Source organism: Sapajus apella, unplaced genomic scaffold (genome assembly GCF_009761245.1).
Source record: "Sapajus apella isolate SASKATOON/1434 unplaced genomic scaffold, GSC_monkey_1.0 scaffold60, whole genome shotgun sequence".
NCBI lineage: Eukaryota > Metazoa > Chordata > Mammalia > Primates > Cebidae > Sapajus > Sapajus apella.
Window position 1 is genome coordinate 1,113,705 of NW_022437000.1, and position 26,268 is coordinate 1,139,972.

Genomic DNA, 26,268 nt, shown 5'->3' on the forward strand with positions numbered 1-26,268 from the left:
CTAGAGCTGTAGCTATCTACAGCACCTCAGGACGGACTGGAATCCCAACCCCTTAGAGAAAAGAAAGCAATGAATGCCAACCCAGACAAGCCTGTCCGAAAGGGACCACAGAGAACAGGGTCAGGGGAAGCAGGGGAGCAGAGGTCAGAGAGCAAGGGAAAGAGAGGTGAGTGAGGGGGAAGGAAGCAGTTTTAACAATACTGGAGCTAGGAGTCAGGAGAGCCAGGCTGCCTAAACCACTTGCTATCTGGATAGCCAGAATCACCAAAAATGAAATTTAAACATCAAAAACTCATTTTTACAGAAATGTTTCTTTTTTCTAACTGTTGAAGACAGTCCCAAGACTGTAAGCAATGTACATTATGTTCCTTGACATAAAGAAAAACAAAAATTTTAAAGTATGGAAAGTGTTTTAAAAGCAAAAGAACATTTAGTATTTACAATGAATTTCTGGCATAGTAATTAAGAGAGGTTTCACTGAAAGAATGTTAAAACACTACCCGAGGAGGGATGCATCCAATCACTGCTTGAGAATGTACATAAGCAACAAAACATTTTCTTTTCCTCTTCTGATATCTGCATAATATGTATTTTGAGGCAAACTTTTCTACAAAGGCTATTTTTTTCTCACAAATAACGTAAAACGCTCAGAGTTTTTGGAGAAATCACTGCAATTCCCCCGAATCCATAAAGCAGGTGGCTTCATTGTTTCCCCAGTAGGTACAATTTGCATGGGGGCCATAACAAGAAATTAGGGAGGTGGGGAAGGTTTCTGCACCTAATTCCTTTTGGATTAAAGTCTGGGTTCATTAGACAGAACTCTTTTTAAACACTTTGTTTAATTTTTTTACTTTTAGAGACAGTGTCTTGCTCTGTTTCCCAGTCTGGAGTGCACTGGCATGATCACAGCTCACTGCAGCCTCAAACTCCTAGGCTCAAGTGGTCCTCCCGTCTCAGCCTCCCAAGTAGCTGGGACTACAGGAGCACACCACTGCACTGGGCTACAGGCAGAACTCTTAAGGGGGTCTGAGCTTCTCTCTTTGATGCAGGAATTCAGGCAATGTGAAATCTTCTCCATCACTTTGAGGAAAACAAAAAGCAAAACCCACATAAGCCACCTCTGTCCTCAGGGAAGCACTGGGGTCCTCCTGCTGATGGCCACACAGAGCTGAAGAGCCGCCAGCAGACCAGTGGCCGTGTGGCCCTCCCAGGCTCTCCTCGCTGCAGTGGGGACTGGTCTGTCAGAGGCTTTGGGTGTTTACAAACCTCTGAGAGCAATGTGGGGTGGCTTGTTAGAAAAAGAGAGACATTCCCATCAGCTGAGGAGCACAAAACACCAATTGCAATTACAGCATCACCAAGCCGAGACCAGGAAGGGGAAAGACTGGGGTGTGGCCAGGTCAACCCCATTTGCCCCGGCTGTCCTGGCTTTAAAATGGAAAGTCCCCAGATCCAGAACCTTCTCAATCCCAGGCACACTAGACAGCTGACCACCCTAGAAGACCGGAAAATTTAGGTGCTTATTTGCAGTGGGCAAAATCATTTCCTGTGTGAAATGCTGGAGAGTGGTAAAGACACATAACATATTAATATAAATGTTAATATAAAGAAATTCATGTCAGACCAGGTGCAATGGCTCATGCCTGCAATCCCAGCACTTTGGGAGGCCGAGGTGGGCGGATCACTTGGGGCCAAGAGTTTGATACCAGCCTGGCCATCATGGTGAAACCCCGTCGCTACTAAAAATACAAAAATTAGCTGGATGTGGTGATTCACGCCTGTAGTCTCAACTACTTGGGAGGCTGAGGCAGGAGAATCACTTGAACCCGGGAGGTGGAGGTTGCAGTGAGCAGAGATTGCGCTACTGCACTCCAGCCTGGTCAAAGGGGGAAACTGTCTCCAAAAAAAAAAAAAAAAAAAAAAAAAAGAAAGAAATCCATGTTACTAAAACATGCAGAGGCCTATACTGCTATGACTTTCTCTTAATAAATGTACAATGAGGCAAATGTGGCAAACTGAGGCAGTTTACTAACCAAATCCTCATTTCCTCATCCCACAGGGATCAACGCGGCTGGGGATGCTGTGGGCCAAGGCCATCATCCAGGCTGCTGGCCCTGCCGGCCAGAAAGCGGGGCTGGCTCCTGGGTGCTGGACGCCTGGAGGAGCTCACCTGCCACCATTTCCTTGGGTGTCCCACTCTTTGCATGTTTTTAAAGCTGGAATGTTTTTTCTTTTTTTTTTGAGACAGAGTCTCGCTCTGTCACCGAGGCTGGAGTTCAGTGGCATAATCTTGGCTTACTGCAGCCTCTGCCTCCTGAGTTCAAACCATTCTCCTGCCTCAACCTCCTGAGTAGCTGGGACTACAGGCGTGTATCACCATGCCCAGCTAATTTTTGTAGTTTTAGTAGAGACGGGGTTTTACCATGTTGGTCAGGCTGGAGCTCCTGACCTCAAGTTATCTGCCTGCCTCGGCCTCCCAAAGTGCTGGGATTACAGACGTGAGCCACCATGTTCTGTCTAACACTGGAATTTTTAACTGCAGGGTGGGAGATAACAGGGAAATGCAGACAGAAGGAAACTGAATATTATCTGCAGCAACACGGAAAGATAAACATATAAAATATCTCCCTTACAATGCTAACTGTTAATTCTCCATAAGTATTTCCTGAAATCTGAGTTTGAATGGATGTCATGGTGGGAAGGGGAAGAGATAAAGAGGTTTTTCAAATAGTCCCTTTTCTCCTAGAGCCAGCCTGCCTCCATTTCCTTTTAACAATCTGGAATGTGGACTTTTAAGATGACCGTGTTCCCAGGTTGCATTTATCCGAAGTGTGTGTGAGAGAGAGAATGTGTGTGTATGTGAGTGTGTACATGTGCAAGCACATCCAGTTATACTTGTTGGCACTTGAAACCTTTTCATAAATCAACTTCTGAATATTTAAAATGAGAATTTTAGAAAACTCTCCTTGGCTAATAATTCAAATATTTCATTTTGCTTTCAAGATCATGCTAAATCAGACGAGATGGAAAACAGAATCAGTACTTTTCCAGTGAATCTCTATCTTCCATAGATTTAGGATCAATGCCTGCGCTATTTCTGGGTCCCAGAGAGAACTCAGATTGAAACAAAATCTAATTCAGTCACAGTTATGTATAAACAAAGCCCTTATAACTAAATTTTCACACAGCTGTCCCCAGCCTATCCAGCCCTTAACATCCTCTGAATTTGCTGAGGTAAAAAATAAAATAAAATTTAAAAAGATATTAGAGGAGGGGGTGATAACAACTCCGTAACACTCTTGATTCCAAATAATAGACAATTTAATGAAGTCAGGGCTAAAAAGAGGACTTCTGCTCAGCATCTTTAAAGTTCAAGAAGCAAAATCCAATGGGTTAAATGTAGACATTTCAATCCGTATGAAATGAGCAGGCTACTGTGAGAGAAGTAATAAAGGTATGTATGGTATTTTACACTAGGCACTTCATGCTCACAGAATGAGTGACTCGAATCAAATCTTTTACCTCAGCAAACATGCTACCTTGCATTTTGAAAGTCATGGGGTGGTGCAGGGGGTGGATTCTGAAAACTTCACAAATGTCTACTGAAATCCCAGTACAGCCTGTTCCAAATACACACAGAAGCAGCTTGATGGGATGGAGACGTAGTCTCTGGGAGGTCAGGTGGGGCACCCGTTGGAGCTGCCTGATCACGGGGGAGAGGATCACACAGAGTAAGGAGGAGGAGGAGGAGGGTGGAGAGGCTCCACGAGCAGCTCCCCAGCAGGGCGTGGGCGCTGCTTTCCAGTTCAACTCCAAGTATGTCAGCATCTCCTCAGTGGAGGCGTGGGAAGCCCAGGATTTAAGTCCTACCCCACATCCACTTGCTCCTCACCCTATATAAATTTTTATCCTCCCAGGCCGTTCCCTCATCTCTAAAGTGGACACTGTCACATTAGCCCAGCTGGTGTCATAGCGTTTTCATAATTATTTTAAGTCTAAGAAAGGATTTTATAAATCATAAAGCTGTCAGTGAACACGGAAACACTGCAACAACCCTCCACTGAAGAATGGTTCTTAGCCTTTGGACTTCAGACTCCAAAGCCAGGCAATATTCAACATCTGTGCCTTCACAGCTGGTGTGTTCCTGGAAGCTGAACAGGAAGTATCAGCAGAGAGCGCACCATCCCTTATCACACAGTCTCCACCAATATGGTGCTTTGCATTTTTCCACAACAGAGATGTCTCTGTCCCAGAGAGGACTGTTTCAAATGTCTGACCAGGTATTTATGTAGTGTTCTTTCTATTTCTAGAGTATACTACAATGTAGACTTTCTTCAGCTCTTGAACCAAGATGACTACATAAAGGGAGCCTGTTTTAGGAAACCGGGCGACACAGGAATGTCATATCGCTTCTTACGTGCATACAGATGCCTCAGGCAGGCAATACTTACACATTCGGTGTGCACAGGATGGACAGCAAACAGCAGTGCAGCCAGCAGGGACGCCCTCGGGGCGAGGTGTAGCCTCCGGCCTTTACTGGTGTACTGTAGGCCACCAAACAGAACCGAGAAGACGTCCACCATGAGGACAGAGATGCCACCATGAAGAAGGATGTTGACCATGTGAAAGCCCATGGGGTAGAAGCCTCCTGACAGGTAGTAGTTAATCCTGCAGAAACACAGGGTGTTCAGGGTAGACGTGCAGTGGCATGCGGCAAGAAATGGCAATGGTCTGGAGGAAAAGGCTTTTGCGTGGAAATATGAAAAGGAGAAGCGGAAGATGTTGTGCCAGCCTGATAAAAATAGCATCAAGATAAATAATGCCTGTCGAGCTAAGAAGGTTGCAGAAACGGTGGGAATGTAATTAACTACAGGGAAAAATGGAGGAAATGGAGGTGTCCAAGGGGAGTGGCGCTGAAAACAACTTGCAGAGGAGAATCGAAAGGAAAGCTAGACAATTCTTTAAGTGCAGAAAGGGCAAGGCTGCATTCCAAGAAGATCGAATATTCCACACATTACTCATGGCTACCCACTAGGGACCTGGGTTTTAGATAGTCTTGTAACTTGATTATCCTCCAAAAAAGGGCTCCTTATCAGTATGCCCACCAGCCTTCCACCAGCAAAACACCCTCACGCTGGCAGGGATTCCTATTCCGACTGCTTCTCAGCTGCTGGTGGTTCCAATCCATCACTCCCATGCTTCTGTGGGACATCTAAACACAAATGTTTAAATGCACCCAAGCAGCAGGTATGGACGAGAACCTTTATGAGGTGAACGCATCCATTCAGTGCAAGGGGCTCTCTGATTAATGAAGGGGGATTGTTTTTAAGCTGCATCTTGCTTCTAAGTATTGACTTGCTAACAGTAGAATGATTTATACCTTATTTATTTCTGTAGTGAAAAAAAATTAGTTTCATCAGAGGCCCCATATTGCTTTCACTCATATCATTTCATTGGTGTTAAGAAGCAAAAGGTCAAACCTCCAAGAAGTGAGAAAAATATGAAACACCACCAACTTGCAGGTCATCCTTCACAGCGGCCACGTTCGTGTTCTCTGCACCTAGAGACCCATGTATGTGAGCAGCTCAGACCCGCTTGGAGCTACTGACTGGAATCCTCAATGCTGAGAACCCAGTGACACATACCCGAGTTCAAACGTCACACACAAGCCGGAAGTGACCCCCCCAGACCCATCGATGTCACGGCTTACCTGAAAGTCAGGACGGTGAGAGGTCGGTAGGACTTGTGGCTGGTGTTGCTGCTCAGTCGACTGCCCCAGAAGTCATGGTGCCACAGGTCACCGAGGGGTGTTTCTGCTTGGAGGTCCTGTGGGGACACGAAGGGGTGTTCTGGACAAGGGTCTCCAGCTAGCCCTGGGCCAAGCTCCTCCAACTCTCACCCGGGATGCTGTCAGGCCTGCTCGTGGGGCTGCTGCACCCAACATGTTCTCCATGTTGACCATCTCGAGGTACATGTGGGGTTACCCCACCAGGCTTGAAACACCAAACAGCTCTCACCCTTCTGGGACGCAGTCGATATGCTGAAGGGGCTGTCGCAGACCCTGGTTTCCCCCAAGCTCTGCAGGCCCATGGCTCTGGCGTTGTGCCCCCGCCAGCTCCAAACCCAGAGGCTCTGCATGTGCGGGTCTCCCCTGGACGGTCACTCTCAACTCGTCACAGCTCAACTCCTCCTGCTGTTCATCTCCCAGCTGCCCAGCTCTGCCCCTCCTGAGCTGATCCATTTCTCTTCCCTGGGTCTCTGGGCACCTCACCCTGTCAAGCAATGTGTGGCACCCTGGCGACTTAGTTTCACATGACTACTGTTTGTGCCACTAGACTGGGCTCAGGAGGACTGGGCTACATCTGGGTTTGCTGGCTGTATACAGAAGGTGTTTAATACATGTCAAATAAGTGGACCACACAGCTAAATAAGATCACTATTAACCTTTCAGGTCTAATAAATAACTTACCAAAATGTCCCAGTTAAAACATAAGTATGGATAAACATATTTTTTTAAGTTTCCATTTTTGAACATGAGCTAAGCAGGCTGTGAAATCAGGAAAAAAACCCTTCATTTTAACAGATTAAAAAAACCCTTTTTTTAACAGATTAAAAAAACCATTTTTAACAGATTAAAAAAAACACTAAATATTAAAGAAAACTGTACTTCTTACTGCTGGGGTAGTTTAATTTGGTACTCTACCACAGATGCTTAAAAAGGCTTTTATTTTATTTTTTTTACATTTAAAGATGAAGGTAGATGGCTTAAACTGTGTCTAATGAGAAGAGAGGCAAACAAGGCACTGTGGAGTAAGTTAAGAAAAACGACAGATCGACTTTCTCTTTAAAGCATAATTAAACAGGAATGTTTTAGGGGCTAGAATTACAACATGCTGATCATTTCCCCGTGTTGTCAGTCAAGTTTCTTCATTGCAGTAACCAAATTCTGATTGATTTAAACAAAAAGGGAATTCTTCAAAGGGGAGTGTGCAGCTCATGGATCCCATGTGGCCTGGAAAGCCAGGGCAGGGCCGAGGCAGGAGCACCCCACAAATCATGCCTGGGGCGGAGACTGCCTGGCTGCCTCTGGGCCCCCACCTCTTTGTGGGACCAGCTCCTGACTCCAACAGTTGGGCACACCTGATGGGACAGCACCTGTCTGTGCCAGCTCCCTAATCAAATGGTCTTCTGAGCCCCAAACAGAAACGGGTCAAATGATCGGTGGCCCTGAAAAGCAACAAAAGACCATACCCATCATGCAGTTCAGCGCTTGTGACTTAAGTGCTTGCTGACTGAAAGGGAGAGGCTTGAAAAGAGGCCAGAGATGCAAAGCTGGTCACTGATGCCCACTGTAAGGGTGACATCTGCTTCCATAAGGATGGGCTTCAGAGGCCAGGAGCGCACTGACCATACCCCAAGAGTGGGTGAGGGATTCTGTGAAGGTCGTATGAGTCACCTGCTCCCTTGGTTGACTCAGTGGCAAGCCTGGAAAGCCCACCTTCTCCTACGCTCTTACAGAAGGGCTTGGTCAGTTGAGAAGGGCTTGGGCAGAGGATCTTTCCCTCGCTTTGAAAAGGAAATGAACACCAACAAGGCTCTAAATATTTGATTAGGTGGAGCCTACACACAGCGGGTATGCTACAGGGAGAAAGGTCAATTCTTCCTCACCATGATTTATGGAAAAGATGTATTGTGTCTCAAATTCCCCCTAATTCCACTGTCTCAAAGAAGACCATCATCTCAAGAAACAAAAAAGGCAACTCCACACTGCAAGGAAGCATCTGGAAAACAGTCTCTAACATCACTAAAATCCAGTAACAGCCTGTTTCACATTACTGTAGGCACGGTGCCAATGAACAGAGGAGTGCCTTTCATTAACCAGGAGAAGAAAAAGGGAGGACTAGCAAGTTAACAAAAGGGGCACAGTGTGATGCTCCCGAAAACACTGCCAAGACCATGCTCGGCAGAGCTACGAAATGGCCTCATCTGCCTCACCTCACAGAAGGAACAAGAATTACACCCAGACATCAGGGCCTCCACACACAGCCCAGCTCATGTTTCTGTTCTGCCTGGCTGACCAACATTTTTCAACATGGTTTCTGAATTAACACTTTATATGTCTCCTGCTTTCTGCAAGGAGAAGAGTCAAGATATTCTCACCAAAATGAATAATGGAATTTAAACAATAAAACTCTAACTTTGTGAGAAAAGCAGTGCTGTGGCCATTAAGCCACCAATTTGTGCTGGGCAAGGTAGCTTGGGCTTGTCATTCCAGCACTTTGGGAGGCCAAGGTGGGAGGATCGCTTCAGGACAGGAGTTTGACATCAGCCCGGGCAACATAGTGAGACTGTCGCTACTAAAAATTTTAAAAATCAGCTGGGTGTGGTGGTGCATGACTGTAATCCTAGCCACTTGGGAGGCTAAGATGAGAGGATGGCTTAAGCCTAGGCATTGGAGGCTGCAGTGAGCTATGATCGCACCACTGCACTCCAGCCTGGGCAACAGAGTAAGACCTTGTCCCTGCCCCATGAAAAAGCCACCAATTTGATATAATTGTGTAGAGTTACTTAGTTCTCTTAAGCATGATTTAAGAAAGCACTGAAATAGAATCATCTACAGTAACTACTGAGTGAACTTGAAGAAAATTACAAATGAAAAACTCGAATTAAAAATAAACATTGGCTGGGTGCGGTGGCTCATGCCTGTAATCCCAGCACTTCTGGAAGCTAAAGTGGGCAGATCATCTGAGGTCAGGAGTTCGAGACCAGCCTGGCCAACATGGTGAAACCCCATCTCTACTAAAAACACAATTAGCCGGGCGTGGCATGCCTGTAGTCCCAGCTATTCCGGAGGCTGAGCCAACAGAATCGCTTGAACCCCAGAGGCGGAGGTTGTAGTGAGCCAAGATCATGACACTGTACTCCAGCCTGGGTGACAGAGTGAGAATCTGTCTCATAAACAACCACCACAACAAAAAAAATCCATTAAAACATTAACAATACTCTACCTTGTGCCATCAAAATGGAGATCAATTGCAGTATTACGTTACAAATAAAATAAATGCAAATAAGTCATGTTTCCCCCTATACAATACATGTTTGTCACATAAAGAGTTCTTCACAACATTTTCAGCATGAAAATGACTTTATACTTATTTGGTAGAAACCATGACTTCATATTTTTAAAAGCATTCAACAGCGTTACAAAGAGTTGCTATAATTACATCAAGTAGCAAGCTAAATGTGTATATTCCTCCAAGTCTTCTTCACGGGCTAAGGAATACACATAAAATGTCTTCTGAGTAACAGACCATCGAGAGGCTCTAACTAGTGCCATTTTCGAGTTCTTTCTCCTCTGGGCCTTGCCTGCCTCTGCATTTCTTGCTCTGGTTTTTAGCCTGCTTGAATCTTTTTCATCTTTTCCCACAAAGCTCTTTCTTCTGCCCTAACTCCGGGTAGGGAGTGGAAAAAGATTACCATTTTCCCTGCACTGATATATAGCAACCACTGGTAAGCAAAATTGACTGGAATTTTGCACGTTCAGCAAAACTGAATCTCCAAACATGAAACAAGCAGGAACTGCGGCGCCCATGGGCAGCACGTTCCTCCTGCCCCAGCAGCTGTCAGCAGGCTGTCCTGACAGTCTCAGAGGAGGACAAAGTGGCAGCCAGCTCCCTGCCTGCTGCTGAAGATGTGCCTTCTGGCAGGTGATCAGACCAGTCCATCACTGCAGCAAATGTGTGATGGGTTTTTTTTTTTTTTTTTTTGAATGACTGTGGAAATGTTTCACAAAACCTGAAATACTTACTCTGCAATGCCCTGCAATACCCTTGCCTTGTAATCTTAGAAGAATGGCCTCTTTGATCCACATGTGGACTGGGGCTCTTGAGGGGAAAGCCTCAGCTCAGGGAGGGGTTCAGAACCTTGGTGCCAGCAAAAAGAAAGGCACTAAATCAAGGAGGCGATGTTGAAAAGAGACACAATAATCGAGAGCACGACTGGGGCCCAGACCAATGCCTAACCTGCGTTCCACAGAGAACAACGCAACACAAACTTAGATGATTACTGACACACAGGTGAGCAGTTAAGTTGGCCAGAAAAGAGCTGAGATACAAACCTTATTGTTAACAATAGCTTCTGAATCATCAAAGACAAAGTCTCCATCATAGCTCCGTGCAAAACACACAATGGCCACCAATCCCACTACTAACTTAGCCCAGAAAGGAGGAAGAACAGGAGAGGGAAGGATGCGATCCAAATCAGCGTCCAACTCGGCCATTCTGAAAACTGCAGGCTGGTGGCCCCCGGCTCCAGCATTATGCTGGTTAGGAATCTGCAGGAAAAACAACATCATATAAATATTCACCAACATTGGTAGGGCAGTTTCTGCAGTGAGCACCATGAGTAAGAGCTGGATAGTTATTTACACTATGATTTTTTTTTTTTTTTTTTTGACATGGAGTCTCACTCTGTCGCCCAGGCTGGAGTGCAGTGGCACAATTTCAGCTCACTGCAACCTCCGCCTCCCGGGTTCAAGCGATTCTCCTGCCTCAGCCTCCTGAGTAGCTGGGATTACAGGTGCCCACCACCACACTCACCTAATTTTTTGTATTTTTAGTAGAGATGGGGTTTCACCATGTTGGCCAGGCTGGTCTCAAACTCCTGACCTCATGATTAGCCTGTCTTAGCTTCCCATAGTGCTAGAATTACAGGTGTGAGCCAAGGCGCCTGGCAGCTATGCTATGATTTTATAGGATTTGATCATTAACAATTTGAAGTTGTGCTTTCCAAACTTTAGTGGGCAGAAAGTCACATGGGATGCATGCAGATTCCTAGGCCAGACCACAGGACCTATCAAATCAGATGCCCTTCGGTTTCTGATGCTGGAATACCCTTTAGAAACATGAATTTAATGGGATCCTCATCAACCCCACAAGGCAAATCATTTTTAATCGCCCTTAAACCAGTTTACAACGCTTAAAAAAAAAGAAGTTACCATCTGAACTTCATCCAATCAAGAAAAATCAATAAACAGTCATTGTTGGGTTTTAGCACACTGTGTGTGGGGCAGGGGAGGGGGTAGTGTGTAAAACACAATCCTGCTTCTGAAAAAGCTTATGGTCTATTTGAAGCATTCAGGCACACAGGCCAGTGAGCCAAGACTCTGAGACAGAGACAGGGGAGTTGAATAGAGAAATCCTAAGGCGGGGCACAGCATCGAATGCTGGGTTCCCAGGTTAGTGGCTCACACACAGAGGACAGATAGAGGAAATGACTGGTGGGGACAATATCTTGTCCCAGAAAAGGCTGAGCCATACAAAGGAAAGGAAGGGAGGCTATTCTATGTGAGGATATGACCTTCAATCCTGGTGAAAGAGTCCAGATAAAAATATACACTATTTTGAACTTTTCTTTCAAATGGGCATAATGTTTCTCACCGGGGATGCCCGTGCCCCGGACTTGCCATGTGTTAGTTGTACGGTCCTGTGCACAACCCCGTTCCTCTCTGAGCCCACCCGCTGCGGCCCTCTGCAAAGCATCTTAACACCCAGTAGTGAGAGTTGCCTAAGAGCTTCCTGCCTTGGAATTCACTGAAACAAATCTCAGCCTATCCCCAAACTCACACTTTATCTGCCCCCATTCCTACCACATCCTGGACGGGGCTTTCTTTGGACTTACCAGAATCAGGTTTGGGTCGGACTGCTTGGCTCTGACCTGGAGTGCCTCTGGGCAACTTACTTGACCTCTCTGGGCCTCAACACCAAAACACGGATGGTAAGAGTGCCTACCTTCTAGAGTCGTCATGAAGATTAAATGAGATTCCCAACACTGCCAGGCTGTAATGAAGGCTAAGAGGAAGCTAGCTATTATTACTAATACTTTCTTCCACGAGGCTGAACGTAGAGGCACAGAATGATTTTCTAAGGGAAATCCCTTTTAGTATCTGCTTGATTGGTACTGAAGCTCTTGTCTTTACTAAAGGGCCTGGACCCTGTTCTTTTCCTGCCGAGATGAAAGAATCCCAGCCCCTTGACTGGGAAGGCAGTTTGGATGTATTTGTTTCTGGATCTCTGAGTGAACATCCCAGATTATAGAATCAGTAAGAAGCCAGCTAAATGGGCCACCTGAAGTCACAGGCATCTTTTTGATAGCCTTCTGTCTGAATGAAGATGGAGACAGATCCAACAGGTAACGGGCACACCACTCCATAGTGATGCTGTCCCCTTCCAGGGGCCAGAAAGAGGCTCAGATTTACACTCCAGAGATGTAACAGGCTGCAACTCTTCCATCACTTGTCTCTCAAGCCTCACGCCTGACGTAAGGCATGCTCTCAGGAAGCGCTGGAGGAATACCGCAGCTACTTTTCTTTTCCAGTGAAAGGATAAGCCACTTCTCAAATCCAAATTACAACTGCAAACACAATATAGGTCAGCACACAGGCCCTAACCTCTGTGCTTACATTTCAGCTTAAGAAATCACTCCTGTTACTTAAAAAACAACAAATCAAGGCTGGGTGCGGTGGCTCACGCCTGTAATCCCAGCACTGTGGGAGGTTGAGGTGGGTGGATCGCTTGAGCCGAGAGTTTTGAGACCAGCCTGGGCAACAAGGTGAAACCCCGTGTCTACAAAAAGAAATACAAAAAGTAGCTGTGTGTGGAGGCGCATTCCTGCAGTCCCAGCCACTCAGGAGGCTGAGAGGTGGGAGGACTGCTTGAGGTCCGGAGTTCCAGGCTGCAGTGAGCTGAGATCAACCACGGCTCTACAGCATGGGCAACAGAGTGAGACCCCGTCTCAAACAACGACAATGACAACAACCACCGCCCCCAACAAAGCCAAACACTGAATAGTTAGGAAGATATTACGACTTAACATGGGGAGAATAAGAAAATTTAGAAAATTAATGTGAAGGAAAACAAATAATTCATGGCAATCTTAAATGCACAATAGAGTTGTGAGCTGACAAAAGGTCATGTAACTGGTTTTGACATGATCTGCTTTGTTGTTTCAACAGTGAATTTATTGGCTCGTGCGATCTATTTTTGGACATGGTGTCTTGCTATTTTGCCCAGACTAGATCCAACTCCTGGGCACAAGTGATCCTCCTGCCTCAGTCTCCCAAGTAGGTGGGACTACAAGAGCATGCCACTGAGCCTGGATATTATCTGGTTCAGTCTCAAATATGTGAATATTGTTTCACAAATGTTTGTCAAGGTTCAAATGGCCTTCCAAGTAGAATACTAAATCAGGAAATACTCTGTGCTCCTAAGTTCTCGACGACTGTACCTAGGATTGTTTAGAACATAATCATGTTGGTACCCAAGCAACAGCCCTGATATATATAAGGCAGACTGTAGACCATGCCATCAACCAGGTGCCCTGGTAGGCCAGGTCCAGACTCTTGGGAAGTCAAGTGGATGGCTGAGTCAGTGGATCTCAGGTGATCTTCTCTGCTCTTGCAGGGACAGCAGGGAATCTGACCTACCTCCAAGGTTTCTGCCCCCATATTATTTCCCAGTTCTGGCTGGCTCTCCCCTCCTCGCTGTGACTCCCCTGCTTCTCTATCGCAGGTAGCTCCTCCTCCTTTCTCCAAGGCCTCTCACTTCTTTTCTGCCACTGAAAATACTGACAAATGCTCTTTTCTTTCAAGGGATTTACTGTTTATGTATATAGTGGAATAGTTCAGAAAATGCCTTTCACTAGCAAATGCAAAAAAAGAAAAAAAAAAAAAAAAACACCACAGCTACAATTTGTTAGAAAGCCAGTCAAAGTTCTCAATCTAGTTCAGTAGTTGAGACCAAAGGCTATGGAGACAGACAAACCTGGACTTGCCAGCTGCACGAACTTGAGCTGCTTAGTCTTTCTAAGGATCAATTTCCTCACTGGCACAGTATGGCACCACCACTACTTTCATCAGAGGGCTGGGGTAAGAATTAAAGGAGAGCACATATGCAAACAACTAGTTCCCATTAGTGTTAGATTTTGGAGAAATTAGCTGCTGCTTCCCAGTCCCTGACCTCCTGTCTTGAGCACACCCATGCTGCCACTGTTTATTCCTGCAGATGGGCTTAGCACCAGGGCCAGCAGCAGCCCATCAGGTGACCTGGTGCAACTGAGAAAGGCATACCCTTCCTTTGGGCTGATCCAGGGCACATGGCTTCCTTAGTCAGATGTCTTACACAAACTGTCCAACTGTACACATTGACCCAGTTCCCAACTCTCCTTCCTCCAACACTAAATGACTTCTGTTCCTCAATGACCTGAGCTAGGCTTAGCACTCAGGTAAAAGAAGCCCTGTCTGAGTAGGGTGGTAGAGATGGGGGACCACCCTCTTCACAGCTCCTCTCCCCCTTTTTTTTTCCTATCACCCAGGCTGGAGTGCAGTTGTATGATCATAGCTCACCACAGCCTCACCTTACTAGGCTCAAGGGATCCTTCCACTTCAGCCTCCTAAGTAGCTGGAACTATAGGCATATGCCACCATGACTGGCTGTTTAAAATTTTTTTTTGTAGAGACCAGGTCTCACTATGTTGCCCAGGCTAGTCTCAAACTCCAGGCTTCACACGATCTTCCTGCCTTGGCCTCTCAACGTACTGGGACTACAGGTGTGAACCACCGTGCTCATCAGCACCATTTTTTATACCCCGACCATGAAGTAGGAAGTGATGCTCTGTTTTCTTCCAGATGGGCTCTAGGTTGCACCCTCTGGTCCCTCTTCTCCACATGATGTCCTGCCTAGGCTCCCGGGCTCCTCTGCCAGAGCTGGATCGTCAGTTCACCTTATGAAGCAACAGGAAGAGAGACCCACTGTGGCCTCAGCTACAGGCCAGGCAGAGGGCACAACCCAGGAGGAATGAAGTCAGTGTTCTGCTCGCCACCTAACTCCTACAGCAGAATCAACTGGCCCCTCAACAGGGGCTGAATCTGGAACAAAGCAGAGGTCCCTTGATCCTACAATTTCTCAAACTTTTATCAAGCCTCTAATATCAAGAATTATCCTACAATTTCTCAAACTTCTCATATCAAGCCTGTTTTCAGGAGGTTAAAAGAAATTAATCAGTGAGAAGGTCAAAAAGAGGACTCCCGAGAAACAAACGTTATCCAGCTGTGAACCATGAGGACCCAATGACAGCTGACAAAGCAGCCTGGCCTGCAGTAAACAGAGTGGAGAGATCAAACCTAAATGTTTCCCCTTGGAAAAATTAGCAGCAGCCACCTACTGAATAATATTTCTCTCCTTGTATCAAGGGCCTGCTAACCTCTGCCCAGCCTTTCTACCTCATGTGCAACACTTCAACTACATAGCCAGCTATCCTCTGCCACGCTGAGAGGTGACAGCGCTTCTGGGAATCAGATTAGAGAACACGATCGTTTGTGACCCAGTATCGCTGGGCCTGGCAGTTTCCTAGATGATCCTATCCCGGGCCCCTCAAGTCAGGGGAGCTAGCCACCATCACCATCCTCCTCCATGCAATGCTGCATCCGTGCTACTGAAGGCTAGCTAAGATATCATTCGGCTGCAACCGGCCTTCCCATTTTATAATTCAGTAGCACATGAGGGCCATGGCTGCCTATAGCAAGAATGTGTGTGGTTCCACTGTCCCAGAAAGTTTCCAGCTGGCTAGCCTGTAGCCATTTCCCCCATCTAGGTGCGCTGGCCGTCACTTTGCCCCCGCTTCATCAGGGCGCGCCAGGCGCAGAGGCGACTGCAGAGAAAGGGGACAGGGAGGAGACCTAGTCAGTCCCTACTCTGTTTCTCAAGACATTCTCCTCATGCATTTGCTCTCCCGGGGAAAGAGCGAAGTGTGGGATGACTCATAGTGGCTAGATCGTTCCTCTAACTCCTCCCTTCTTTTGTGTGTGGTTAAAAAAAAAAGAAAAACACACACGCAGCCCACAGCCACAACATCAACAAGACCAGAACCCCGCAGAGTTCGCAGGAGGTGGGCAGTGGCTGCGCCACCTGCTCGGCTTCCCCAAACTCCGAGCCCACGCCGGGAAGCGGCGGCTCGGTGGCCCCAGGCGCCCGGGCTGGTGGCCCCGCGCTCCCGCCGCTCAGCTCTGCAGCCGAGCGTAGAGTGGCAGGCGCTCGCAGCACGGCGGGGGAGCAGCCGCGAAACCCAGGGCAGGCGGCCAAGCGGCCCGGCTGTGCCCAGCCATCGCCTGCGCCGCGGCCAGCTGGCGGCCAGGCGCGGGGCCCCGCGGCCAGATGGCCGCTCCGGGAACGCACTGCAGGCGCCGGGTGCGCCCGCTCGGCTGAGCCGGCAGGGACTGGGGCGGCGACCTCTGCCGGGGCGAAGGAGCGCAGGGACCCGAGCGGGTCGCGGGCAGGCGGGGCGCGCACCCTCCACGTCGTGCCCTTTGTCCCGCGTGTGGCTCACACCGGGGCCCGCGTCGTCCGTGACCCCGGCCCCGGCCGCAGCCCGGGTCCCGGAACCAACTCCTCCAGCAGTGCCGCCCCCAGGCCCGAGCCGCCGTGCGGGGCTTGGGACTCGGCAGCAGCGGGCAGCCGGCGCCCGCTCCGCGTCCAACTCCGCTCGCCCCTCAGCGCTCTCGGCCCTGCAGGGGCCGCCCCGCGCGTTACCTGCAAGGAGCCCGAGCCGCGACCACATCTCACTCCCGGGTGCGGAAACTCCAGCGGCTCCAGGAGCCCGCCCGGACCTAGCAGGGGGAGGGGCTGCCTGCGCACCACCCCCCGCCGCGCCCCCGCCCCCTGCGCCGCACCGCCCGCAGCTCCCCTCGCGCCCGGGCGTCCCCCCAACACCCGTCTCGGCCCGCCCTCTCCTCCCGACCATTGGCTGCTGCTCCCGTCACTTTCAGGCCAAAGCCCGGTTCCTCCTCAGTTGATTGGCGGATACGCCGGTGACGTCAGGCCAGGGGGCGCTAGTCGGCGGCGAAGGAGGCGCAGGGACGGACGGACCCGGCGGTAGAGAAGGAAGCCGGGTTGTGGGGCGGGAAGGGGCGGCCCCTGTCGGGCCGGGCGAGACGGGCAGCGGGAGCCGGAGCAGGCCCTCCCTCTTTCTCCGCGGTCCGCGCGCGGGACCCTATTTCTGGCCTGTCTCGCGCTTCGCCCGCGCTGTGGTCCCCGCAGAACATCAGCGTCTCCGCGGAACAGCCCGAACTCCACTTCTTCCTGTCCCGGAGGAGTTGTTTAAAACGTGCGTGTCCCCGCCTTCTGCTTCTCACAACAGAACTGACTGAAGCCGTGTTTTTCCTGCCGAGGCCATGCTGCGGCATGAACCCTGCGGCGGCCAGAGCCACCCAGCGCGCGCCCACTCACCACAGGCTCCAGCTGCTTGGTCCCGAACCTCCACTCCCACCCTAGTGATAACCACACCCCCCACACGCCCACTCTCAGAGGTGTTTGCCGCCTGTTTCAGGAAAAAGAGAAACTTATTCCACTTTCCTCCGGCGCAACTGCACACCTGTTCCCTCCTCTCGTCACCGAGCCCCCCCCTTCCGTTTTTCCGGTATCGCAGAATCGGAGCCATTGCTCCCTGTGGACTGGAATCCGCATCCTCGGCATTTCGTCATTCTCAAGACTCTACTGCACGCACCCTTGCAGCTGCCGCCCTCTCCTACTTTCCATCGCTGAAGTTGGTGAAGGAGGCGCCCCAGTTTTTTGGTTTCTCAACTCCACGTGTTCGTTTTCACACTCAGTGAAATTGCCTTTTTAATGGTCGCCAGTAACATCCGCATCACTAAAGCCAAAGGACACTTTACATTCTCATGTTATTTGATCTCAGCAAAATTCCTTTTTCCTCCTTGAAACACGTCTTCCTGTGGCGGAAGGGTGCTCCACTTTCCTATCTGTCCCCAGTCTTGGCGCGCTTATCTGCTTTGGATGATCCCCAAATAACAGAGTTTTCAAGGTCTCACACCTTTCCTCTTACTCCACAATTTTTCCCTGAATGATTTAACCTGCCGTCAACACTTAAACCAGTATATCCCAAATTTACCACTCTAATTTCTGCTCCTCTGAGCTCCAAACCCGTTTATCTAGCTTCCTATTCAGCTACTCCTCCTGCGTGTGTAATGAGCATCTCAAATGGAACCCATCCGAAGCTGAATGCATGCATTTTCTGCTTGCTCTCAACTTCCTGCCTCTCGGTGATAGTGAAGACACCGCCATCCGTTCAGTGTTTCCCAAACTCTGCTTTCACTCCGGCATCTAACAAATCGCCAAGACTCTACTTCTTAAATATTTCTGAAGTCTGTCCACTTTCTTCCATTTGCTGTATTACGTTTCGTGATGTACTTACTGCACATGCGTCTTCCCGGCCCACACTCAGTAATGTCTCATTGGTAGAATGTAATGGGCCGTGGTGGAAGTGTTTACACCGTGGAAATTAGCCAACATTGTGAACCATAAATCAGGGATTGATTTGTTTTGTTTATGGTCTCTAGACTGAAGAAAGTGATGGGGAAAATGTTAATAATGCAGATTAAACTTAAAAATGTGTTGCGCTTAGTGCTGAAACAAAAATATTGCAGTTTAATGAGTTTATAAAAGAGTAAGAAGTGGTTTAACAGACCACATATCAGATTTAAGGACAATAAATTTGTTGGCAAAAAGGAGATTGGTATGCAATTTCACTAGTCGCCTCATGGTTGGATTACAAGCATTGGATGGATTCAGACACAAGCCTTTGGCAAAAAGGAACCAAAGCTTTCTGTGAGAATCAGTCAAGATAGAACTGACAATAAAGAGTATCTGCCTATTTTTTTTTAAATATGTGTATTGTTTATTTCACATCCTTTTTATCAGAAACATTTATAATAAATATATGTTTGTATATATAGGCACATATTTCTATTTCCCCCAGCGAGTCAGCTGTTGGACATTTACCAGCACACTGCTGACTGACATAGAATCACCAGTGCCTGGTGGAAATAAAAACCAGATGAAATTTTAGTCAGTTTTAATATTGTCAATGCTCTGTAGACAACGCACCCCTTATCCCTTATTTCCTGCCCCAGGATGGTTTGCCCCCTCTGTGGCCCCTCTTGATAGGCCTCTGCTTCCCAGTACTCTTAGACTGAAGGTCTCAATCTTTCATGATCTGCAGTGCCACATCATGATCAGGCCCCTTGCCTGCTACTCCTGAGTCATCCCATGCTTCTCTCTGCTGCATTCCATAGGCCCCAGCCATGTTGGCCATCTCGTGTCCTCCAGTGTGCTCTGTGCTCCTTTCCGTCCTGGGCTGTGCACATGCACCTGCAGCGCTCCCTCCTCCCCTCTTCCACCACACCTGGCTACCTCCAGTTCAGAGGTCTCCAACTCCTCAGGGCCGCAGATGGGCACTTGTCTATGGCTTGTTAGGAACCAGGCAGCACAGCAGGAAGTGAGCTGGCCAAGAGAGCAGTGCCATCTGAGCTCTGCCTCCTATCAGATCAGCAACAGCACTATATTTTCACCGGAGTAGGAACCCTGCTGTGAACTGTGCATGGGATGGATCTAAGTTGTGAGTTCCTTAGGAGAATCTAACTAATGCCTGATGATCTGAGGTGGAACAGCTTCATCCTAAAACCATCACCCCAACTCCCTCCGTGGAAAAACTGTCTTCCATGAAAGTGGTCCTTGCTGCCAAAAGGTTGGGGACCAAGCTTTCGCTGCCTTAATTCATTCTTCAGATTGCTATTCAAGGGTCATCTCCTCTGAAAACCCTGAATTATCACCCCAAACACCTGTAGGTCCATCTGTGTATACTCTCATATCTCTTATTAAAACTGTAATTAACTGACAGTGTGGCCATTTGTATAAAGTCTATCTCCAACTATCTCACTAGACTGTAAGTTCCATGAAGGCAAGAACCATGTCTGTGTAGTTAACTCCTGCACCCCTGCAGCTACTGTGCCTGCCACGCAGCAGGCATTCAACAGGGTCTCTCCTAGAGAAGCTCAACTCTGTAAGTCGCGTTACATGTTATTGGCAAAACTGGAATTAGAATTGGAGTCTCCTGACTTGATCCAATATTCTTCTGTTCTGTAAATTGAGGAGCCAGCCATGACCAAAATGATATAACCCTATGTGCCAAGAGCAGGGACAGGCTCTGTGGAGAAGATGAAGGTAAGCATGACACTGATTCCACCTCTTACAATCTTATGGTTTAGTAAGAAGGATGAGACACAGCAAAAATTCCCTATTCCTGCTCCCCTACACTGACCACAACCCCTTGCCCCCATCATGCCTTCTGCATGTGACAGCAACCCCCAGCCCCTTGGACAGGAGCTCTGGGGTTGCTGCCACACATGGAAGGCAAGATGCTGGTGGACCACTCAGTGTGCTCCAGCACTGTGCTTGTGTTATTTAATTCTCACAAAAGTTCCGGCTAGGCATGGTGTCTCACACCTGTAATCCCAACACTTTGGGACGCCGAGGCAGGCAGATCACTTGAGGTCAGGATTTCAAGACCAGCCTGGCCAACATGGTGAAACCCTGTCTCTACTAAAACTACAAAAAAAAAAAAAAATTAGCTGGGGGTAGTGGGGTGGTGAGCACCTGTTATCCCAGCTGCTTGGGAGGCTGAGGCAGGAGAATCACTTGAACTTGGAAGGTGGAGGTTGCAGTGAGCCAAGATTGCACCACTGCACTCCAGCCTGGGTGACACAGCAAGAACTTTGTCTCAAAGAAAAAAAACAAAACCAAAAAACGAAAAACACAAAAGACTTCTGTCAAGTGCATATCATTATCCTCATCCTACAAATGAGGAAGGAAGCACAGAGGTCCAGGGTCAAACAGCCGGTACGTTACTCAATGAAGCCAAGACTGGGCACACAACCAAGGGATGAAGTCAGAGTTAAAGACCCTCCCACCTGCCTAATAAGGTTATGTTGGAATGGAAAGAACTGGAACAAAGGAGAGAGTACATATTGTTTTGTCTCCCTATACCTTCTCCCTTGTGAGGAGCAGATGTCAAAAATTGTTGGGGGGAGATGAGCCATTTGAGCCTTTTGGGAATAACTGCTTTTAGTTAGTTTGGTTGCAGTTTTGGGGGTGGTCGAAATGATTTGGTGTCTGGGAAGTCTCTGGGCTATGAAATGTGCACACAAGGTGAACCATAATTTGTATGAATACAGCCCCCTGGAGTTGTGCAGGGCACAGCTCTCCCAGGTGTACACAGCTTCCCTGGACTTGGAGGACTCCTTACAGGAGATCTCCTCAGCCGTAGGAGAATGTAAGGGGACTCTCAAATTTCCTTCTTGCTTGCCACCTCTGTTCACCAGATAGAACTTTCATCAAGGAACACATGTACACTAGACAGCAGCAACAACTCTCACAGTATTCTAGCAGGGACTAAAATGTGGTCACTGTGCAAGGAATACCTCAACACTTGTCCTTAAAAAAATGTACCATCTAGGGAGAAAGGGAGAACACGTAAACAACCTGTATGACATAAGGCTAAATGATAAATACTGTAAATGGAGCACTGAGAAAATAGCTTGGATGACAGAGGGGTCATTTTCTACAGGACTGACATAAGAAGGCACAAAATTTGAGCAAAGTCTTGAGGTATGACGTGACATCAGAGTAGTTAACTGCTATTATGAACAATGCTAACTCTCAGTGACTAAGCCTGATCAAGTTTCCTTTCTCATGTCTTAGCCAAGCACAGTCTGCTCCATACGGTCATTCTGGGACCCAAACTCCGCCCATGTTGTGGCTCCAGGCTTTCATCTTTAACTGGCTTCACCGTTGCTTGGCATTATTCCTTAGGAGGAGGGGAGAAAAGAGTGAATAGATTGAAAAGACACCTGTGCTGTTAACTGCCTTGGCCTGGAAGTTACACACATTACTTCAATTCTCTTTCTTTCTTTCTTCTTCTTTTTTAAATTTTCTCTTAAAGAGTTTTTTTTTTAACTCTTGTTTTAAAAAGTTTATTTTAAGCCTATTATACCACACAGCATGTTTTATACACTGACATATAGCTCCCTAATAAGAAAAGCAAAGACAAAAGTTTGTCTTATTAGGAACAAGGTACACCATCACTTACTGTCTTCAAACATTATTGCACTTTAACTTTCTTAATTTGACAAAGCATTCATGAAACAACCTGCAGATAAATTTTAATGGACAAATAACACCTGTAAGCAGACATGACTGTCCTAAATTGCTTATTAGATATGAATTTTATGAACTTTACTTATATTAGCAGTAATGGTGGAGCTGCAGAGTAGTGCACCTTCTCAAAGCTGCCTGTTGAGAACCACCGATAGTGTGGTGGAATTTCTGGCCCTTTCCAAGGCCACGGCTCTTTCGGCCTGCGGATGTCGGCCCAGGCATCTCCCTGTGCTTGTGGACTGGTTTGGTGATCCATTGGGTGTCAGGATTTCATCTGATAGCTTTATGGAATGGATCAATGAGAATAACCTCAAAAAATTTGTATGTGGAGTCTTCACCAACCCTAAGAATTCAAGACTCTTAGAGCCCCACAGTGGCATCCAGCTTGCTCCTCTGCAACAAACTGAAGGTTTTGAGCAAACTTTAGCTGCTTAACACCATGATGGACAGGTTTGCGGTAAGTTCCACCATTAGGAACTGGGCATTTTTGGCCACCACGGCGAACAAAAATTCTATATATAATGTAGCCTTGCTGGGTCTTGTAGCCCAGTCAGTGTGTTTTATCAGGCCAGGTGGGGTGGGGAGCCCTGTGGAGAGCAGAGAGCTGGCGGCACTGCCAGCAGCAGACCCTCAAAAGAAAGTGCATGACATCAGACTGCTTCTTTCTCCATAGTTCCTGAATGTACTTGTATCCACCCATCTTGGCTTACCTACTGGCTGCCACCAGAAGGAAAGGAAAGGGCACTTCCACTCTCTTTCTATTAGAGAAAAGCAGTCATACTGTCTAGATGCAAGAGTGCTAGAAAATGTAGTTTAATTATGGGCCCAGAAAGATAAAATGAGTTTGTTTTCACTTGTGTATGATTTTTATGGGAAAGGATTGTTGGAGGGACAGTATTCCAGCAATGAATGGGCATGAGATTTTGGAAGGCTGTGGCCATGTTTCTAGAAATCCAGATAGCCTAGACATGGAATCCATGAGGAGCAATCAGGCTGAAAAGGGTTGAACTTTCCAGATTGAAGAGGGCATGGGATGTCATGATAAGAAACTTGGGCTTTGATCTATAGGCAGTAGGAGGTCTGTGAAGTTTCTCATGAGAGAATGAATTAACCAAGCCATATTAAAGGAGATTAATCAGTAGAGATTGTGCTCAATGAGATAGGATAAGGCCAGGGCTGGAGCAACCCTGTTTTTCTCCAGCAGCAGGGTGTTTGCTAGAACAAGGACGAATCAGATGTTTAGAAAGACACAGTGCCCAGAGACTATGCAGCATGGGAGGCCAAGAGAGGTGCCTTAGGTCCAAAGTCTCTAGTTTATGAGCCCTCCTAGATCTTCTTAACCCATGATTCTAAGAGATGCTCTTCTCTCCTTCCAATGTATTCCATCTATTTTCCTTAAGATACCTTGAACAGCTTCTCTTCCTTTCAAATGAAGGAACCTTGATTAAGATGAAGGTTGTTGGAAAGAAGATTTGAGAATTTATCTATGTCAGACAAGGAAACCAAACCTGTGGGTGAATTTAAGCTCCACCCACCATCCCTTGCCCTGTCTGCTTTCCATCTTAGCTGTCTGAGCAGAATTGGAGAGAACAAGTCGTCTGCATGAGCCAGGTATGAGAATGGACACTTTGGTCTCTGCCGTGACTTGTGGGTCATGGGGTTGATGGCCCAGGAGAGTAGGGAAGATCCCAAGGCCTAGAAGGTCATGTAGAGGGAAAATGTGCACATGAAGCAGGAGATTCTGATAACTTAATTCTAAGAACCCTCCCTGGGTCTTGTTCTCTTCTAATTGCAGCATCCTTACTTTAAATTGCTATTAAGATACATGAGAAGATAATAATTAATAAAATTTATTTTGCACTGATAACTTAGTATGTGCCAGGCACATGATACACACTTTCATTATGTGTATGAACCTAATTATGTTATAAGAACCTAACAACCCCTTGAAGTTTGGCACAGAAGGGGAAGTTGAATCTTGGTGATATTAAGTAACTTGCTCCAGGTCATGTGGAGAGCAAGAGTCAGAGCTGGGATGTGCACTAGGCAACCTAACACCAAATCCCATCGTAAAATTGGCATACAAAATTGCCTCCCATTTAATTACTATTTCTTCAAATGTTTGCTTTTCTCCTCCAGATGTTACAGTCTTCCCAATATGCTCCTTTTTCTTTGGTTTGGGCTGAGTGAACTTTGACAGATCTTGCTCTTTAGCTCAAGTTCTGTGGTCTTTATGCAGACCACCACGCTCCTGCCTACATTTTTAGGAACAGGTTTTATTTCCATAATTATTATTTTTCCCCACTAATCACATTTATATCTTTGTCGCTTTCATGGAATTTGGAGGGTGCTCTAATACCTTGTGATTATTTGAGAATTTTCTCTTGCCCCCCCACCTTTGTTTCTTTTTGGTTAATACGTCTTTCTACCTTTACCTGGGATGTCCCTCACACCTGGATACTTCCCATCCACCTCCAGAACTTAGTTCAAGGAGAACTTTCTTTGTAAACCAGTATTGCTTAAATCATTGGGTAGAATTAATCTTTCCCTCCTTTGGGTCCTCAGTGGATCCCATAAAGCTACTGAGTCTTTCCAATCTGTTAATTGCTCTTGCAAAGATTCCCTTATAAGTGTAGTGTTTTCTCATCTGGTTCCTTTTCTAGTACTTAGCACAGCACTGAACACAGTAGAAGCTTAAAAAGAAAAAGGAGGGGGGTTGTTGAATTTAATTCAGTTCCGGAATTCAATAGGATGACAAAATACATGAGGAACATTCTAGTGTTCAGAGGGATCTAAGGATATTTAGCCTGGGGGAGAAAAAACCAAGAAGAGTATAATATCAAATATCCTAAGGGCTTTCAGATTCTGTGCTGCTCTCAAAAGCACAATTCAAAGTAATGGGTAGAAGTTGGAAGGAGATTTTCCCTTAGTTTGAGAACTAATTTTCTAATTATAGATGCCCAGCAATTCAACAATTTACCATAAACACAATCATGAGTTTCCCAAACAAATCAGCAAGAACAAAACAAACAATCTCATCAAAAAGTGGGCTAAGGACATGAATGGACAATTCTTAAAAGAAGATATATGAATGGCCAAAAAACATGAAAAAATGCTCAACATCACTAATGATCAGGAAAACACAAATCAAAACCACAGTGCAACCACCTTACTCCTGCAAGAATGGCCATAATAAAAAAAAAAAAATAGATGTTGGTGTGGGTGTGCTGAAAAGGAAACACTTTTACACTGTTGATGGGAATGTAAACTAGTACAACCACTATGGAAAACAGTGTGGAGACTCCTTAAAGAACTAAAAGTAGACCTACCATTTGATCCAGCAATCCTACTCTTGAGTGTCTATCCAGAGGAAAAGAAGTCATTATATGAAAAAAATACTTGCACATGCATGTTTATAGCAGCAGAATTTGCAATTGCAAAAATATGGAACCAGCCCGAACACCCATCCATCGAGGAGTAGATAAAGAAAATGTGGTATATATATATACACCATGGAATACTACTCAGCCATAAAAAGGAATGAAATAATGGCATTTGCAGCAACCTGAATGAAACTGGAGACCATTATTCTAAGTGAAGTAACTCAGGAATGGAAAACCAAACATGATATGTTCTCACTCATAAGTGGGAGCTAAGCTATGAGGATGTTCGAGCCTGTAATCTCAGCACTTTGGGAGGCCCAGGCAGGCAAATCACTTGAGGTCAGGAGTTTCAGATCAGCCTGACCAACATGGTGAAACCCCATCTCTACCAAAAATACAAAAAACTAGCCGAGTGTGATGGTGGGCACCTGTAGTCCCAACTACTTGGGAGGCTGAGGCTGTAGAATCGCTTGAACCCGGGAGGTGGAGGTTGCAGTGAGCCAAGATTATACCACTGCACTCCAGCCTGGATGACAGAGTAAGCCTCTTTCAAAAATAAAATAAAAATAAAAAAGAGATACAATGGACTTTGAGGACTTGGGATAAAGACTGGGAGGGGTCATGAGGGATAAAAGACTATACATTGGCTGTACACTACAGTGTACACTGCTCGGGTGATGGGTGCACCAAAATCTCAGAAATCACTGATAAAGAACTTAGTCATGTAATCAAACCGAATACCACCTGTTCCCCTAAAAACCTATTGAAATTAAAAAACAAACAAACATGAATCATGAGTCCACGAATCCATCAAGTAAAATCTT

General features: G+C 46.7%; 1 protein-coding gene and 1 pseudogene across 5 annotated transcripts in view; both read right to left on the reverse strand.

Annotated features, from left to right (window-relative positions):
- Positions 1–16,704, reverse strand: part of TMTC4 (transmembrane O-mannosyltransferase targeting cadherins 4) — a 68,700-nt gene extending 51,996 nt beyond the window's left edge. The window contains exons 1-4 of one of the 5 annotated variants that reach the window (XM_032246161.1): positions 16,584–16,704; positions 10,118–10,333; positions 5,711–5,826; positions 4,452–4,668 (exon numbers count right to left, since the gene is read on the reverse strand). In XM_032246161.1, coding sequence (XP_032102052.1) covers positions 4,452–4,668; positions 5,711–5,826; positions 10,118–10,279 — 495 coding nt within the window. In that variant the 5' untranslated portion in view covers positions 10,280–10,333; positions 16,584–16,704. Of the gene's footprint in view, positions 1–4,451; positions 4,669–5,710; positions 5,827–10,117; positions 10,334–15,748; positions 16,032–16,583 lie in introns of those variants that run through there. The other 4 variants (XM_032246163.1, XM_032246160.1, XM_032246158.1 and 1 more) reach the window with 4 other exon arrangements.
- A 5,444-nt stretch (positions 16,705–22,148) lies between these two features.
- LOC116528878 lies at positions 22,149–22,761 on the reverse strand (annotated as a pseudogene).
- Between the last annotated feature and the right edge of the window lie 3,507 nt (positions 22,762–26,268).